Source organism: Ranitomeya imitator, chromosome 10, assembly GCF_032444005.1.
Source record: "Ranitomeya imitator isolate aRanImi1 chromosome 10, aRanImi1.pri, whole genome shotgun sequence".
NCBI lineage: Eukaryota > Metazoa > Chordata > Amphibia > Anura > Dendrobatidae > Ranitomeya > Ranitomeya imitator.
Genome location: NC_091291.1, coordinates 109948784 through 109963242, shown reverse-complemented (window position 1 = coordinate 109963242; position 14459 = coordinate 109948784). Strand labels below are relative to the sequence as shown.

At 44.1% G+C, this 14459-nt stretch overlaps 1 protein-coding gene across 2 annotated transcripts in view; it reads left to right on the top strand.

The window, feature by feature from the left end:
• Positions 1-14459, top strand: part of LOC138650924 (membrane-spanning 4-domains subfamily A member 4A-like) — a 40121-nt gene that overhangs the window by 7162 nt on the left and 18500 nt on the right. For both annotated transcript variants that reach the window (XM_069740806.1, XM_069740807.1), the window contains exon 3: positions 13161-13292. In XM_069740806.1, the coding sequence (XP_069596907.1) occupies positions 13161-13292 (132 nt within the window). The remainder of the gene's footprint in view (positions 1-13160; positions 13293-14459) is intronic.

Genomic DNA, 14459 nt, shown 5'->3' with positions numbered 1-14459 from the left:
GTAATTTGCGGCTGCTAGACAGCCTGAACACATGCAGGGATTGCCTGTTTGTTAGGGAATCCCCACATGTATTCAGGCTGTCTATCAGCCGCAAATTATGCAACTGCGGAGACACAAACATAATCTACGAGCACGCCCAACATACTCGGAGAACACCGGAGCATGCTCAGAAAAACCCAAGTAATGAGCACACTCGCCCATCACTAATTGTGACATATACACAGTAATGATGCCCCGATTGAAGCCTCTAAGGCCCTTAGTGTTCTCACACATTATTCCCCTTTTATGGCAATAATAGTGTATGACTCTCCCAAAAATGCGCCCACCCACATGCACACAGTATGATATCCACACAGTGAATATCCCTTACAATTACACCCCACAGTCCACCCACATGTTCAGTATGATGCTTTCTCAACATTTATGTCCCTAAGTGCCTCCTTCCACAGTATGATGCACACCCATAGGTTCCCTATACATAGTATAGTATGATAGCCTGTCAGTATGATAGCATCCTCTGAGTATAAGCCCCCATAACCTCCCAACACAGTATAATGGTCCACATAGCCCCCAACATAGTATAATGACCCCTCACTAAGTTTGATGTCCCCTTAGCCCCTCAGAATTATGTCCCCTACAGCCCCTGACTCAGTATGATGACTCCTCACTGTATAATTGCTCCTACATTTCAATACAAATATCACTACTCACCTAGTTGTGTTCCCCCGCTGTGCTGCTCAGGTCTGTGCAGTGTGAGGACTGTAGCTCCACATTGCAGGTGCGAAGAACTGATGTCATTGTGCTAGGTTTGAGTTCACAGGCTGAATGGTGGATCAGGGATCTGTTGGTTCTCTGATCCACTATTCAATTGTATTCACACCCTGAGGGTACTGCAAAAAATTGTGACAGTGGAGGGGGTAGCAGCATGGTCTCTTGCTGTGGACAATACACCTCTAGCATTGACTGGTGTGAAATCCCCCAGAGGGACCCTGTACAGAACTGGACAAAAAAGACTACATTAAAAAAAAATCCATGCCTTCCATGATTACTGTTTATCTATAGGGATATATGTTGAGGACAATCAGATTGACTTCACTAATGCTGTGTTTATGTTTAAGAACTTGAATCATAGTGGCTCAGTGGTTAGCACTGTTGCTTTGCAGCCCTGGGGTCCTGGGTTGAAATCCCACCAAGGAAAACATCTGCAAGGAGTTTGTATGTTCTCCCCGTGCTTCCGTGCGTTTCCTCTGTGTTGTCCACTTTCCTCTCACTCTTCAAAAACATACTGATAGGGAATCTAGATAGCCCAGCAGAACTTAATAACGCTGAAATGGATGATGCTATCCATGTCATGTTTCATCTCTATAAAAACATAAAATCGCTGGCAAACATGGCGACAATATGTACTGCCTGGTACCTCCAGGGGCAAAGATATCCAGTAAGTTGGGGTCCTCATAAAATTCTAACAGACCTAGCAACATCCCACAATCAGCCCCCACATGAACTCATCAACGGGAGATACGTGGGCATATCCTTGAGCTAGTAAACAGCAGTATTTGGGTCATTTGTCAGTCTTTGGAAGGTACAGCTTGCTGTAGGTTTTGTCAGTTTTCCTAAGGAGTATCTCCCTCCGCTAACTAGGAATTGGCTAGCTAGGAATTTGGGGGGAGGGTATTCAATTTATAGGAGGGGAAGATAGTGCAGACAGAGACCTGGGCACAAATAAGGAAGTTGGGGGTGGCGGTGGCATGGGGGGTGGGGTTAGAACAGTTAATAATTTAAGAAAGAATAGAGGTACAGAGAGGAACATCAAGTGCATGTATACTAATGCCAGAAGCCTCACCAACAAAATGGACGAATTAGAACTAATGTTGATGGAGCATAATTATGACATGGTGGGGATATCTGAGACATGGCTGGATGAGAGCCATGACTGGGCTGTTAACTTGCAGGGCTATAGCCTGTTCAGAAATGACCGTACAGATAAGCGAGGGGAAACAGGAACACATGGGCTACTTGCACAGTGAACAAGTCTGTATGATCATGTTCACACACCACCAAGAAACCTGAAGACACAAAATAGAATAGTAAAACCAAAAACACTCAGTTTGAAAAAATGTTGCAGTAATCCGCAAGTGCTAGTAAAAGATGTAAAAAACAGGGTATTTGGTTGATACGTTTTTTGCAAAAAATGTATACTAAGCTGCTCTACCAATCTTCACGGTATACCCTTATCAGAGCAGTCCTAACTAATGTATGCAATCCCTATCTGATGTATTTAAAAACCTGATCATCTGTATATAACCTGTGTGAACAGGGTTCAGAGAGGAAAAAATCCATTTGTGCATACAGGGTAGAACAGCTTTTGTGCAGATAGCCCAAGAGGAGTGGTGGAACTCCCCAGTCTTGTAGACACAAGAGAACAATTATGGAAACAGGAACACATGGGCTACTTGCACAGTGAACAAGTCTGTATGATCATGTTCACACACCACCAAGAAACCTGAAGACACAAAATAGAATAGTAAAACCAAAAACACTCAGTTTGAAAAAATGTTGCAGTAATCCGCAAGTGCTAGTAAAAGATGTAAAAAACAGGGTATTTGGTTGATACGTTTTTTGCAAAAAATGTATACTAAGCTGCTCTACCAATCTTCACGGTATACCCTTATCAGAGCAGTCCTAACTAATGTATGCAATCCCTATCTGATGTATTTAAAAACCTGATCATCTGTAGCGAGGGGGTGGGGTGTGTCTGTATGTAAAATCGTCCTTAAAACCCATCCTGCGTGATAATATAGGTGAATTTAATGAAAATGTAGAATCCCTGTGGGTGGAGATAAGGGGAGGGGGAAAAAATAATAAATTACTGATAGGGGTTTGTTATAAATCTCCAAAAATAATGGAAGCAATGGAGAATATCCTCGTAAAGCAAATAGATGAAGCTGCGACTCAAGGAGAAGTCATTATTATCGGGGACTTCAACTACCCTGAAATAGATTGGGGAACAGAAACCTGCAGTTCCAGCAAAGGCAATCGGTTTTTGACAACTATGAGAGACAATTACCTTTCACAACTGGTTCAGGACCCAACAAGAAGGGGGGCACTGCTAGACCTAATATTAACCAACAGGCCAGACCGCATAGCAAATGTAAGGGTTGGGGGTTACTTGGGAAATAGCGATCACAAAATAATAAGTTTTCATGTATCCTTTAATAAGATTTGTAGTAGAGGGGTTACAAGGACACTAAATTTCAGGAGGGCAAATTTCCAACGGATGAGAGAGAATCCTGATGCAATTAACTGGGACGATATCCTGAGACATAAAAATACACAAAGAAAATGGGAGACGTTTATTAGCATCCTGGATAGGACCTGTGCACAGTATATACCGTATGGGAATAAACATACTAGAAATAGGAGGAAACCAATATGGCTAAATAGAGCTGTAAGGAGCGCAATAAGTGACAAAAAGAAAGAATATAGAGAATTAAAGGAAGTAGGTAGTGATGAGGTATTAAATAAATACAAAAAATTAAATAAATTCTGTAAAAAGCAAATCAAGGCAGCAAAGATTGAGACAGAGAGACTCATTGCCAGAGAGAGTAAAAATAATCCTAAAATATTCTTTAACTACATAAATAGTAAGAAACTAAAAAATGATAGTGTTGGCCCCCTTAACCCCTTCATGACCCAGCCTATTTTGACCTTAAAGACCTTGCCGTTTTTTGCAATTCTGACCAGTGTCCCTTTATGAGGTAATAACTCAGGAACGCTTCAACGGATCCTAGCGGTTCTGAGATTGTTTTTTCGTGACATATTGGGCTTCATGTTAGTGGTAAATTTAGGTCAATAAATTCTGCGTTTATTTGTGATAAAAACGGAAATTTGGCGAAAATTTTGAAAATTTCGCAATTTTCACATTTTGAATTTTTATTCTGTTAAACCAGAGAGAGATGTGACACAAAATAGTTAATAAATAACATTTACCACATGTTTACTTTACATCAGCACAATTTTGGAAACAAAATTTTTTTTTGCTAGGAAGTTATAAGGGTTAAAATTTGACCAGCGATTTGTCATTTTTACAACGAAATTTACAAAACCATTTTTTTTAGGGACCACCTCACATTTGAAGTCAGTTTGAGGGGTCTATATGGCTGAAAATACCCAAAAGTGACACCATTCTAAAAACTGCACCCCTCAAGGTGCTCAAAACCACATTCAAGAAGTTTATTAACCCTTCAGGTGCTTCACAGCAGCAGAAGCAACATGGAAGGAAAAAATGAACATTTAACTTTTTAGTCACAAAAATTATCTTTTAGCAACAATTTTTTTATTTTCCCAATGGTAAAAGGAGAAACTGAACCACGAAAGTTGTTGTCCAATTTGTCCTGAGTACGCTGATACCTCATATGTGGGGGTAAACCACTGTTTGGGCGCACGGCAGGGCTTGGAAGGGAAGGAGCGCCATTTGACTTTTTGAATCAAAAATTGGCTCCACTCTTTAGCGGACACCATGTCACGTTAGGAGAGCCCCCGTGTGCCTAAAAATTGGAGCTCCCCCACAAGTGACCCCATTTTGGAAACTAGACGCCCCAAGGAACTTATCTAGATGCATAGTGAGCACTTTGAACCCCCAGGTGCTTCACAAATTGATCCGTAAAAATGAAAAAGTACTTTTTTTTCACAAAAAAATTATTTTAGCCTCAATTTTTTCATTTTCACATGGGCAACAGGATAAAATGGATCCTAAAATGTGTTGGGCAATTTCTCCTGAGTACACCAATACCTCACATGTGGGGGTAAACCACTGTTTGGGCACATGGTAAGGCTCGGAAGGGAAGGAGCGCCATTTGACTTTTTGAATGAAAAATTATTTCCATCGTTAGCGGACACCATGTCGCGTTTGGATAGCTCCTGTGTGCCTAAACATTGGCGCTCCCCCACAAGTGACCCCATTTTGGAAACTAGACCCCCCAAGGAACTTATTTAGATGCCTAGTGAGCACTTTAAACCCTCAGGTGCTTCACAAATTGATCTGTAAAAATGAAAAAGTACTTTTTTTTCACAAAAAAATTCTTTTCGCCTCAATTTTTTCATTTTCACATGGGCAGTAGGATAAAATGGATCATAAAATTTGTTGGGCAATTTCTCCCGAGTACGTCGATACCTCATATGTGGGGGTAAACCACTGTTTGGGCACTCGGCAGGGCTCGGAATGAAAGGCGCGCCATTTGACTTTTTGAATGGAAAATTAGCTCCAATTGTTAGCGGACACCATGTCGCGTTTGGAGAGCCCCTGTGTGCCTAAACATTGGAGCTCCCCCACAAGTGACCCCATTTTGGAAACTAGACCCCCCAAGGAACTTATCTAGATGCATATTGAGCACTTTAAACCCCCAGGTGCTTCACAGAAGTTTATAACGCAGAGCCATGAAAATAAAAAATAATTTTTCTTTCCTCAAAAATGATATTTTAGCCTGGAATTTCCTATTTTGCCAAGGATAATAGGAGAAATTGGACCCCAAATATTGTTGTCCAGTTTGTCCTGAGTACGCTGATACCCCATATGTGGGGGTAAACCACTGTTTGGGCGCACGGCAGGGCTCGGAAGGGATGGCATGCCATTTGGCTTTTTAAATGGAAAATTAGCTCCAATCATTAGCGGACACCATGTCACGTTTGGAGAGCCCCTGTGTGCCTAAACATTGGAGATCCCCCAGAAATGACACCATTTTGGAAACTAGACCCCCAAAGGAACTAATCTAGATGTGTGGTGAGGACTTTGAACCCCCAAGTGCTTCACAGAAGTTTATAACGCAGAGCCATGAAAATAAAAAAAAAAAAATTATTTTCTCAAAAATGATCTTTTAGCCTGCAATTTTTTATTTTCCCAAGGGTAACAGGAGAAATTTGACCCCAAAAGTTGTTGTCCAGTTTCTCCTGAGTACGCTGATACCCCATATGTGGGGGTAAATCACTGTTTGGGCACATGCCGGGGCTCGGAAGTGAAGTAGTGACGTTTTGAAATGCAGACTTTGATGGAATGCTCTGTGGGCGTCACGTTACGTTTGCAGAGCCCCTGATGTGGCTTAACAGTAGAAACCCCCCACAAGTGACCCCATTTTGGAAACTAGACCCCCAAAGGAACTTATCTAGATGTGTGGTGAGCACTTTGAACCCCCAAGTGCTTCATAGAAGTTTATAATGCAGAGCCGTGAAAATAATAAATACGTTTTCTTTCCTCAAAAATAATTATTTAGCCCAGAATTTTTTAATTTTCCCAAGGGTAACAGGAGAAATTTGACCCCAATATTTGTTGTCCAGTTTCTCCTGAGTACGGTGATACCCCATATGTGGGGGTAAACTACTGTTTGGGCACATGCCGGGGCTTGGAATTGAAGTAGTGACGTTTTGAAATGCAGACTTTGATGGAATGCTCTGCGGGCGTCACGTTGCGTTTGCAGAGCCCCTGATGTGCCTAAACAGTAGAAACCCCCCACAAGTGACCCTATTTTGGAAACTAGACCCCGAAAGGAACTTATCTAGATGTGTGGTGAGCACTTTGAACCCCCAAGTGCTTCATAGAAGTTTATAATGCAGAGCCGTGAAAATAATAAATACGTTTTCTTTCCTCAAAAATAATTATTTAGCCCAGAATTTTTTATTTTCCCAAGGGTTACAGGAGAAATTGGACCCCAAAAGTTGTTGTCCAGTTTCTCCTGAGTACGCTGATACCCCATGAGTGGGGGTAAACCACTGTTTGGGCACACGTCGGGGCTCAGAAGGGAAGTAGTGACTTTTGAAATGCAGACTTTGATGGAATGGTCTGCGGGTGTCACGTTGCGTTTGCAGAGCCCCTGGTGTGCCTAAACAGTAGAAACCCCCACAAGTGACCCCATTTTAGAAACTAGACCCCCCAAGGAACTTATCTAGATATGTGGTGAGCACTTTGAACCCCCAAGTGCTTCACAGACGTTTACAACGCAGAGCCGTGAAAATAAAAAATCTTTTTTCTTTCCTCAAAAATTATGTTTTAGCAAGCATTTTTTTAGATTCACAAGGGTAACAGGAGAAATTGGACCCCAGTAGTTGTTGCGCAGTTTGTCCTGAGTATGCTGGTACCCCATATGTGGGGGTAAACCACTGTTTGGGCACACGTCAGGGCTCGGAAGTGAGGGAGCACCATTTGACTTTTTGAATACGAGATTGGCTGGAATCAATGGTGGCGCCATGTTGCGTTTGGAGACCCCTGATGTGCCTAAACAGTGGTAACCCCTCAATTCTAACTCCAACACTAACCCCCCCACACCCCTAACCCTAATCCCAACTGTAGCCATAACCCTAATCACAACCCTAACCACAACCCCAATTCCAACCCTAACCCTAAGGCTATGTGCCCACGTTGCGGATTCGTGTGAGATATTTCCGCACCATTTTTGAAAAATCCGCGGGTAAAAGGCACTGCGTTTTACCTGCGGATTTTCCGCGGATTTCCAGTGTTTTTTGTGCGGATTTCACCTGCGGATTCCTATTGAGGAACAGGTGTAAAACGCTGCGGAATCCGCACAAAGAATTGACATGCTGCGGAAAATACAACGCAGCGTTCCCGCGCGGTATTTTCCGCACCATGGGCACAGCGGATTTGGTTTTTCATATGTTTACATGGTACTGTAAACCTGATGGATCACTGCTGCGAATCCGCAGCGGCCAATCCGCAGCCAAATCCGCACAGTGTGCATATAGCCTAATTCTAAAGGTATGTGCACACGCTGCGGAAAACGCTGCGGATCCGCAGCAGTTTCCCATGAGTTTACAGTTCAATGTAAACCTACGGGAAACAAAAATCACTGTACATATGCTGCGGAAAAACTGCACGGAAACGCAGCGGTTTACATTCCGCAGCATGTCACTTCTTTGTGCGGATTCCGCAGCGGTTTTACAACTTACAACTGCTCCAATAGAAAATCGCAGTTGTAAAACCGCAGTGAAATGCGCAGAAAAAAACGCGGTAAATCCGCCATAAATCCGCAGCGGTTTAGCACTGCGGATTTATCAAATCCGCAGCGGAAAAATCCGCAGAGGACCAGAATACGTGTGCACATACCGAAACCCTAACCCTAGCCCTAACCCTACCCCTAGCCCTAACCCTACCCCTACCCCTAACCCTACCCCTAACCCTAACCCTACCCCTAACCCTACCCCTAACCCTACCCCTAACCCTACCCCTAACCCTAACCCTAACCCTATTCTAACATTAGTGGAAAAAAAAATTTTTTTATTTTTTTATTGTCCCTACCTATGGGGGTGACAAAGGGGGGGGGTCATTTATTATTTTTTTTATTTTGATCACTGAGATATAATCTATCTCAGTGATCAAAATGCACTTTGGAACGAATCTGCTGGCCGGCAGATTCGGCGGGCGCACTGCGCATGCGCCCGCCATTTTGGAAGATGGCGGCGCCCAGGGAGAAGACGGACGGATCGGAGCACGGGGGGGGAATCGGAGCGCGGGAGGGGTGGAACAGAGCACGGGGGGCGTGGAACGGAGCACGGGGGGGCTGGAATGGAGCACGGGGGGGTTGAACGGAGCACCGGGGGGGTGGATCGGAGCACGGGGGGGTGATTGGAGCACGGGGGGGTGATTGGAGCATGGGGGGAGCGGACAAGAGCACGGGGGGCAGCAGAGCACTGGATGGAGGGGAGCCGGAGCAGTGTACCGGCCAGATCGGGGGGCTGGGGGGGCGATCGGTGGGGTGGGGGCACATTAGTATTTCCAGCCATGGCCGATGATATTGCAGCATCGGCCATGGCTGGATTGTAATATTTCACCCGTTATAATAGGTGAAATATTACAAATCGCTCTGATTGGCAGTTTCACTTTCAACAGCCAATCAGAGCGATCGTAGCCACGAGGGGGTGAAGCCACCCCCCCCTGGGCTAAACTACCACTCCCCCTGTCCCTGCAGATCGGGTGAAATGGGAGTTAACCCTTTCACCCGATCTGCAGGGACGCGATCTTTCCATGACGCCACATAGGCGTCATGGGTCGGATTGGCACCGACTTTCATGACGCCTACGTGGCGTCATGGGTCGGGAAGGGGTTAAAAATAGTCTGGGTGAAATGGTGGATGAGGATGAGGAAAAAACCAATATGCTAAATGACTTTTTTTCATCAGTATTTACACAAGAAAATCCAATGGCAGACAAAATGACTAGTGATAACAATTCCCAATTAAATGTCACCGGCTTAACCCAACAGGAAGTGCGGCGGCGTCTAAAAATCACTAAAATTGACAAATCTCCAGGCCCGGATGGGATACACCCTCAAGTACTGCAGGAATTAAGTACAGTCATTGATAGACCATTATTTTTAATCTTTAGAGACTCCATAATAACAGGGTTTGTGCCACAGGACTGGCGTATAGCAAATGTGGTGCCAATATTCAAAAAGGGAACAAAAACTGAACTCGGAAACTATAGGCCAGTAAGCTTAACCTCTACTGTGGGTAAAATCCTGGAGGGCATTCTAAGGGACGCTATACTGGAGTATCTGAAGAGGAATAACCTCATGACCCAGTATCAGCACGGGTTTACTAGGGACCGTTCATGTCAGACTAATTTGATCAGTTTCTATGAAGAGGTAAGTTCCGGATTGGACCAAGGGAACCCAGTGGATGTAGTGTATATGGACTTTTCAAAAGCTTTTGATACGGTGCCACACAAAAGGTTGATACATAAAATGAGAATAATGGGGATAGGGGAAAATATGTGTAAGTGGGTTAAGAGCTGGCTCAGGGATAGGAAACAAAGGGTGGTTATTAATGGAGCACACTCGGACTGGGTAGCGGTTAGCAGTGGGGTACCACAGGGGTCAGTATTGGGCCCTCTTCTTTTTAACATATTTATTAATGACCTTCTAGGGGGCATTCAGAGTAGAATTTCAATATTTGCAGATGACACTAAACTCTGCAGGGTAATTAATACAGAGGAGGACAATTTTATATTACAGGATGATTTATGTAAACTAGAAGCTTGGGCTGATAAATGGCAAATGAGCTTTAATGGGGATAAATGTAAGGTCATGCAATTGGGTAGAAGTAATAAGATGTATAATTATGTGCTTAATTCTAAAACTCTGGGCAAAACCGTCAATGAAAAAGACCTGGGAGTATGGGTGGATGACAAACTCATATTCAGTGGCCAGTGTCAGGCAGCTGCTACAAAGGCAAATAAAATAATGGGATGCATTAAAAGAAGCATAGATGCTCATGAGGAGAACATAATTTTACCTCTATACAAGTCACTAGTTCGACCACACTTAGAATACTGTGCACAGTTCTGGTCTCCGGTGTATAAGAAAGACATAGCTGAACTGGAGCGGGTGCAGAGAAGAGCGACCAAGGTTATTAGAGGACTGGGGGGTCTGCAATACCAAGATAGGTTATTACACTTGGGGCTATTTAGTTTGGAAAAACGAAGACTAAGGGGTGATCTTATTTTAATGTATAAATATATGAGGGGACAGTACAAAGACCTTTCTGATGATCTTTTTAATCATAGACCTGAAACAGGGACAAGAGGGCATCCTCTACGTCTGGAGGAAAGAAGGTTTAAGCATAAAAACAGATGTGGATTATTTACTGTAAGAGCAGTGAGACTATGGAACTCTCTGCCATATGATGTTGTAATGAGTGATTCATTACTTAAATTTAAGAGGGGACTGGATACCTTTCTGGAAAAGTATAATGTTACAGGGTATATACACTAGATTCCTTGATAGGGCGTTGATCCAGGGAACTAGTCTGATTGCCGTATGTGGAGTCGGGAAGGAATTTTTTTCCCCAATGTGGAGCTTACTCTTTGCCACATGGTTTTTTTTTGCCTTCCTCTGGATCAACATGTTAGGGCATGTTAGGTTAGGCTATGGGTTGAACTAGATGGACTTATAGTCTTCCTTCAACCTTAATAACTATGTAACTATGTAACTATGTAACTTCTGAGCTATCCTTAACATCAGGTTTAGCAATTTCCTTTCATTATTTCTTTTATGTCATGTAAATGTATATATCAGATTGTTTTGTTCCCATTTTGTATCATATATTTCTTATAAACACTGCCTACCTTTCTGGATTCAATATATACAATTGAATAGAAGGAGCAGAAATGCAGTGGATCGCCCCCACGTAAGGGCAATGGGGTACTCGGTACCGGGTCCTTCAGTTCACTCAGCGAGGATGTCACGGTGGCCCGACCCGGACCGTGGCCCTATGCGGGGCGCCCAACTAAAAGGCAGAGTTCATAGATAACGGTAGTGTTCGTGACGCCACCTGTGGCATTCGGTCAGGGTGACTGACGCTGCTCAGGGGTCCGCTGGGGTGATGGAATGGCAGCTAGATGGTATACCTTCCCACAGGTGAAGTATTTCCCCAGGGCTTCCCAGAAGTGTAGATGATGATGGTGGAGGATGTAAGGCGCGGCGAATAACGAGGACACAATGGGTGCAGTCTCTTTACCTTTACTGAAGGCTTCAGCATCCACAGTCCAGGGTGCCGGATGACAGGGTAGGCAGGGTCCGGCTGGTCTAATGGCAATTCCAGTGTCCCCTTATCCAGGTGGAAATCAGTAGCCTTCCCCTTGCGCACAGTAACGTAGTAGGTCCCTACTTGCATAAGCTACCATAAGGTCCTCACTGTTGTTACTTCTCTCTCTCTCTGTCCCCCAGATGGATAGGACAAACCCGTATGATGGTGGTGGCCTGAGGCTATTTTATAGGGACCCTAAAGACGCCCCTCCTCCACAATTGCCACCGTGTCTGCTTAAGTGTTTAGGTCGGACAGCCAACTTGGAATTCACTGCCCTGCCGGTCTCTGAAGTAAAGCATAGAGTCTATTACTCCCTCGGTGTTCCGGCCACTGGGTCTGCGCTTCGGATGGAGGCAGCCTGCTTCTAGCTGGTCTCCCACCGATGTTTCACTCCTGTTGCTATGACTTCTTTTCTCACTCACTACAGCACAGTTCCTTTCTTGTCCTTTCTTAGGATGCTGCCTCATGGGTTGCAGGCGCAGCTCCGTGTCCTTCTTTCCTTCCTCCTCAGACTTCAGTCTGGATCTGACCAGGGATCACCCCAGCCAGCTCGACCTGGAGACCTTTCCTCGTCGGTCCCCGGCCAGGAACTCTCCTCTCCTCCACTGAACTGACTAACTTCCTAACCAACCCTCCAGTTTTACCCTATGTGAGGAGTGGCCTAGTGGATAGAACCCTTAGCTCCCCCTGGTGGACTGGAGTGTGAAGTGTGTGTGTGACTGTGATACCTGGTAAGGTGAACTCCTTTGGTGCCATCAGACGTAACATCACTCCCCCCTGGTGGAAGAGCGACATTACTGCAACGACCAGGACTCTGGGGCGCTGCAGCAGAACTCACCCATATCCTTTGAATAAAAGTCCTTTGTTTCATACACATGGATATCTTCCTTTGCGGCGAGCAGGTAAAAACAGGGTTTGCAGCAGGGGAAAAGAAAAACGATGGACTACGGGCTTTTTTGCAACTTAACTGATGTTTCTACAGGTTCTACGGGTGAGTGCTGCATTTCTACTCCTTCTTATTGAAGATATGCTATGTTTGGATTTTTGTACCACCTGATTATATTCAACAAGAAGTTGCATATGGATCGATATACTGTACATACAAATAGTTGCAGAACTATTTAATATTGTTGAATTGCACTTTTTTTGCAATTTCAAGACTCTTGGAATTTTTTATCCACATTTTCCAGTACATTATATGGTAAAATCAATGAAGTTGTTCAAAATTACAACTCATCCAACAAAGAAAAAGACCTCACATATTGACAGAAAAATAAAAAAGTTATGGCTCTGTGAAGAAGGGGAACGAAAAAAGGGAAAAAATGGAAAAATAATAATATTTTTTTCTTTTTTAAATCTCGACACGGGTGCCGCCCCCTGCAATCTGCCACCCTAGGCACTGGACCTCCGGTACCTAGTGGCAAATACAGGCCTGCCCATCACCATTAGTAAGCCTCGCTATACTTTGACATTTCATATACTTATAGGTTTATACTCTTTCTCTGGCATATGAATATGTTGGTCTCCTACAGTTATATTATAAATAGATGAAATAAATTTCTTATTTTGCAGACAACACAGATATTTACTGGGATCCTTTTTATAGCCATCGGCATTCTTATGTCAACAGCCTACCGTCGAAGATATTATTATCACATGTCAATTGTGGCCCACACAGGTTTGACAATATGGACTGGAATGTTGGTAAGATATCCACATTAAAAGTGAATGTATATATGTAATGACTGCCTGATATTCCCCCGTGCACGCTGCTTTCCTGTAATCACAGCATCATTTCAGTGCCTATGGGTTCACCGATGGCCTCAGCCTCCTGCTCTCCTTCCTCTCTGCAGTTCTGCCTGACTCCTGTGTATAGACACAAGCTCACCCCCCACATGCTCCATAGGCCGGCAGTGCACGGAGAACTGATTTCTTTTAGAGCAAGGGAGGTAACATAGTACAGCCCACTAAACTATTACTTAGGGAAGAAAAAGTACACAGATATATATATATATATATATATATATATATATACCGTATATACTCGAGTATAAGCCGACCCGAGTATAAGCCGAGACCCCTAATTTTGCCACAAAAACTGGGGAAACTTAATGACTCGAGTATAAGCCTAGGGTGGGAAATGCAGCAGCTACCGGTAAATGTCAAAAATAAAAATAGATACCAATAAAAGTAAAATTAATTGAGACATCAGTAGATTAAGTGGTTTGAATATCCATATTGAATCAGGAGCCCCATATAATGCTCCATATAGTTCATGATGGCCCCATAAGATGCTCCATAGAGATATTTGCCCCATACAGTGCTGCACAAATGCTTATTATGGCCCCATAAGATGCTCCATACAGACATTTGCCCCATATAATTCTCCACAAATGCTGATGATGGCCCCATAAGATGCTCCATAGAGACATTTGCCCCATACAATGCTCCACAAATGCTGATTATGGCTCCATAAGATGCTCCATAGACACATTTGCCCCCTATAATGCTCCACAAATGCTGATTATGGCCCCATAAGATGCTCCATACAGATATTTGCCCCATGTGCTGTTGCAGCGATTTAAAAAAAAAAAAATTACATACTCACCTCTCGTCGCTCAGGCCCCCGGCACTTGCTATAGTCACCTTTCTGCGTTCCACCACCGGGCGCCGTTGCTTCTTCTGCACTGAAGTTCAGGCAGAGGGCGGTGCACACACTAATCGCGTCATCGCGCCCTCTGACCTGAGCGTCACTGCAGAGGGCGCGGAAGATGGAGCGACGGTGGAACCATTAGAGGTGAGTATCGTGCAATGCCCCCATTATACTCACCTGCTCCTGGCGTGGTCCCTGCACGTCCCTGGTTCTCCGGG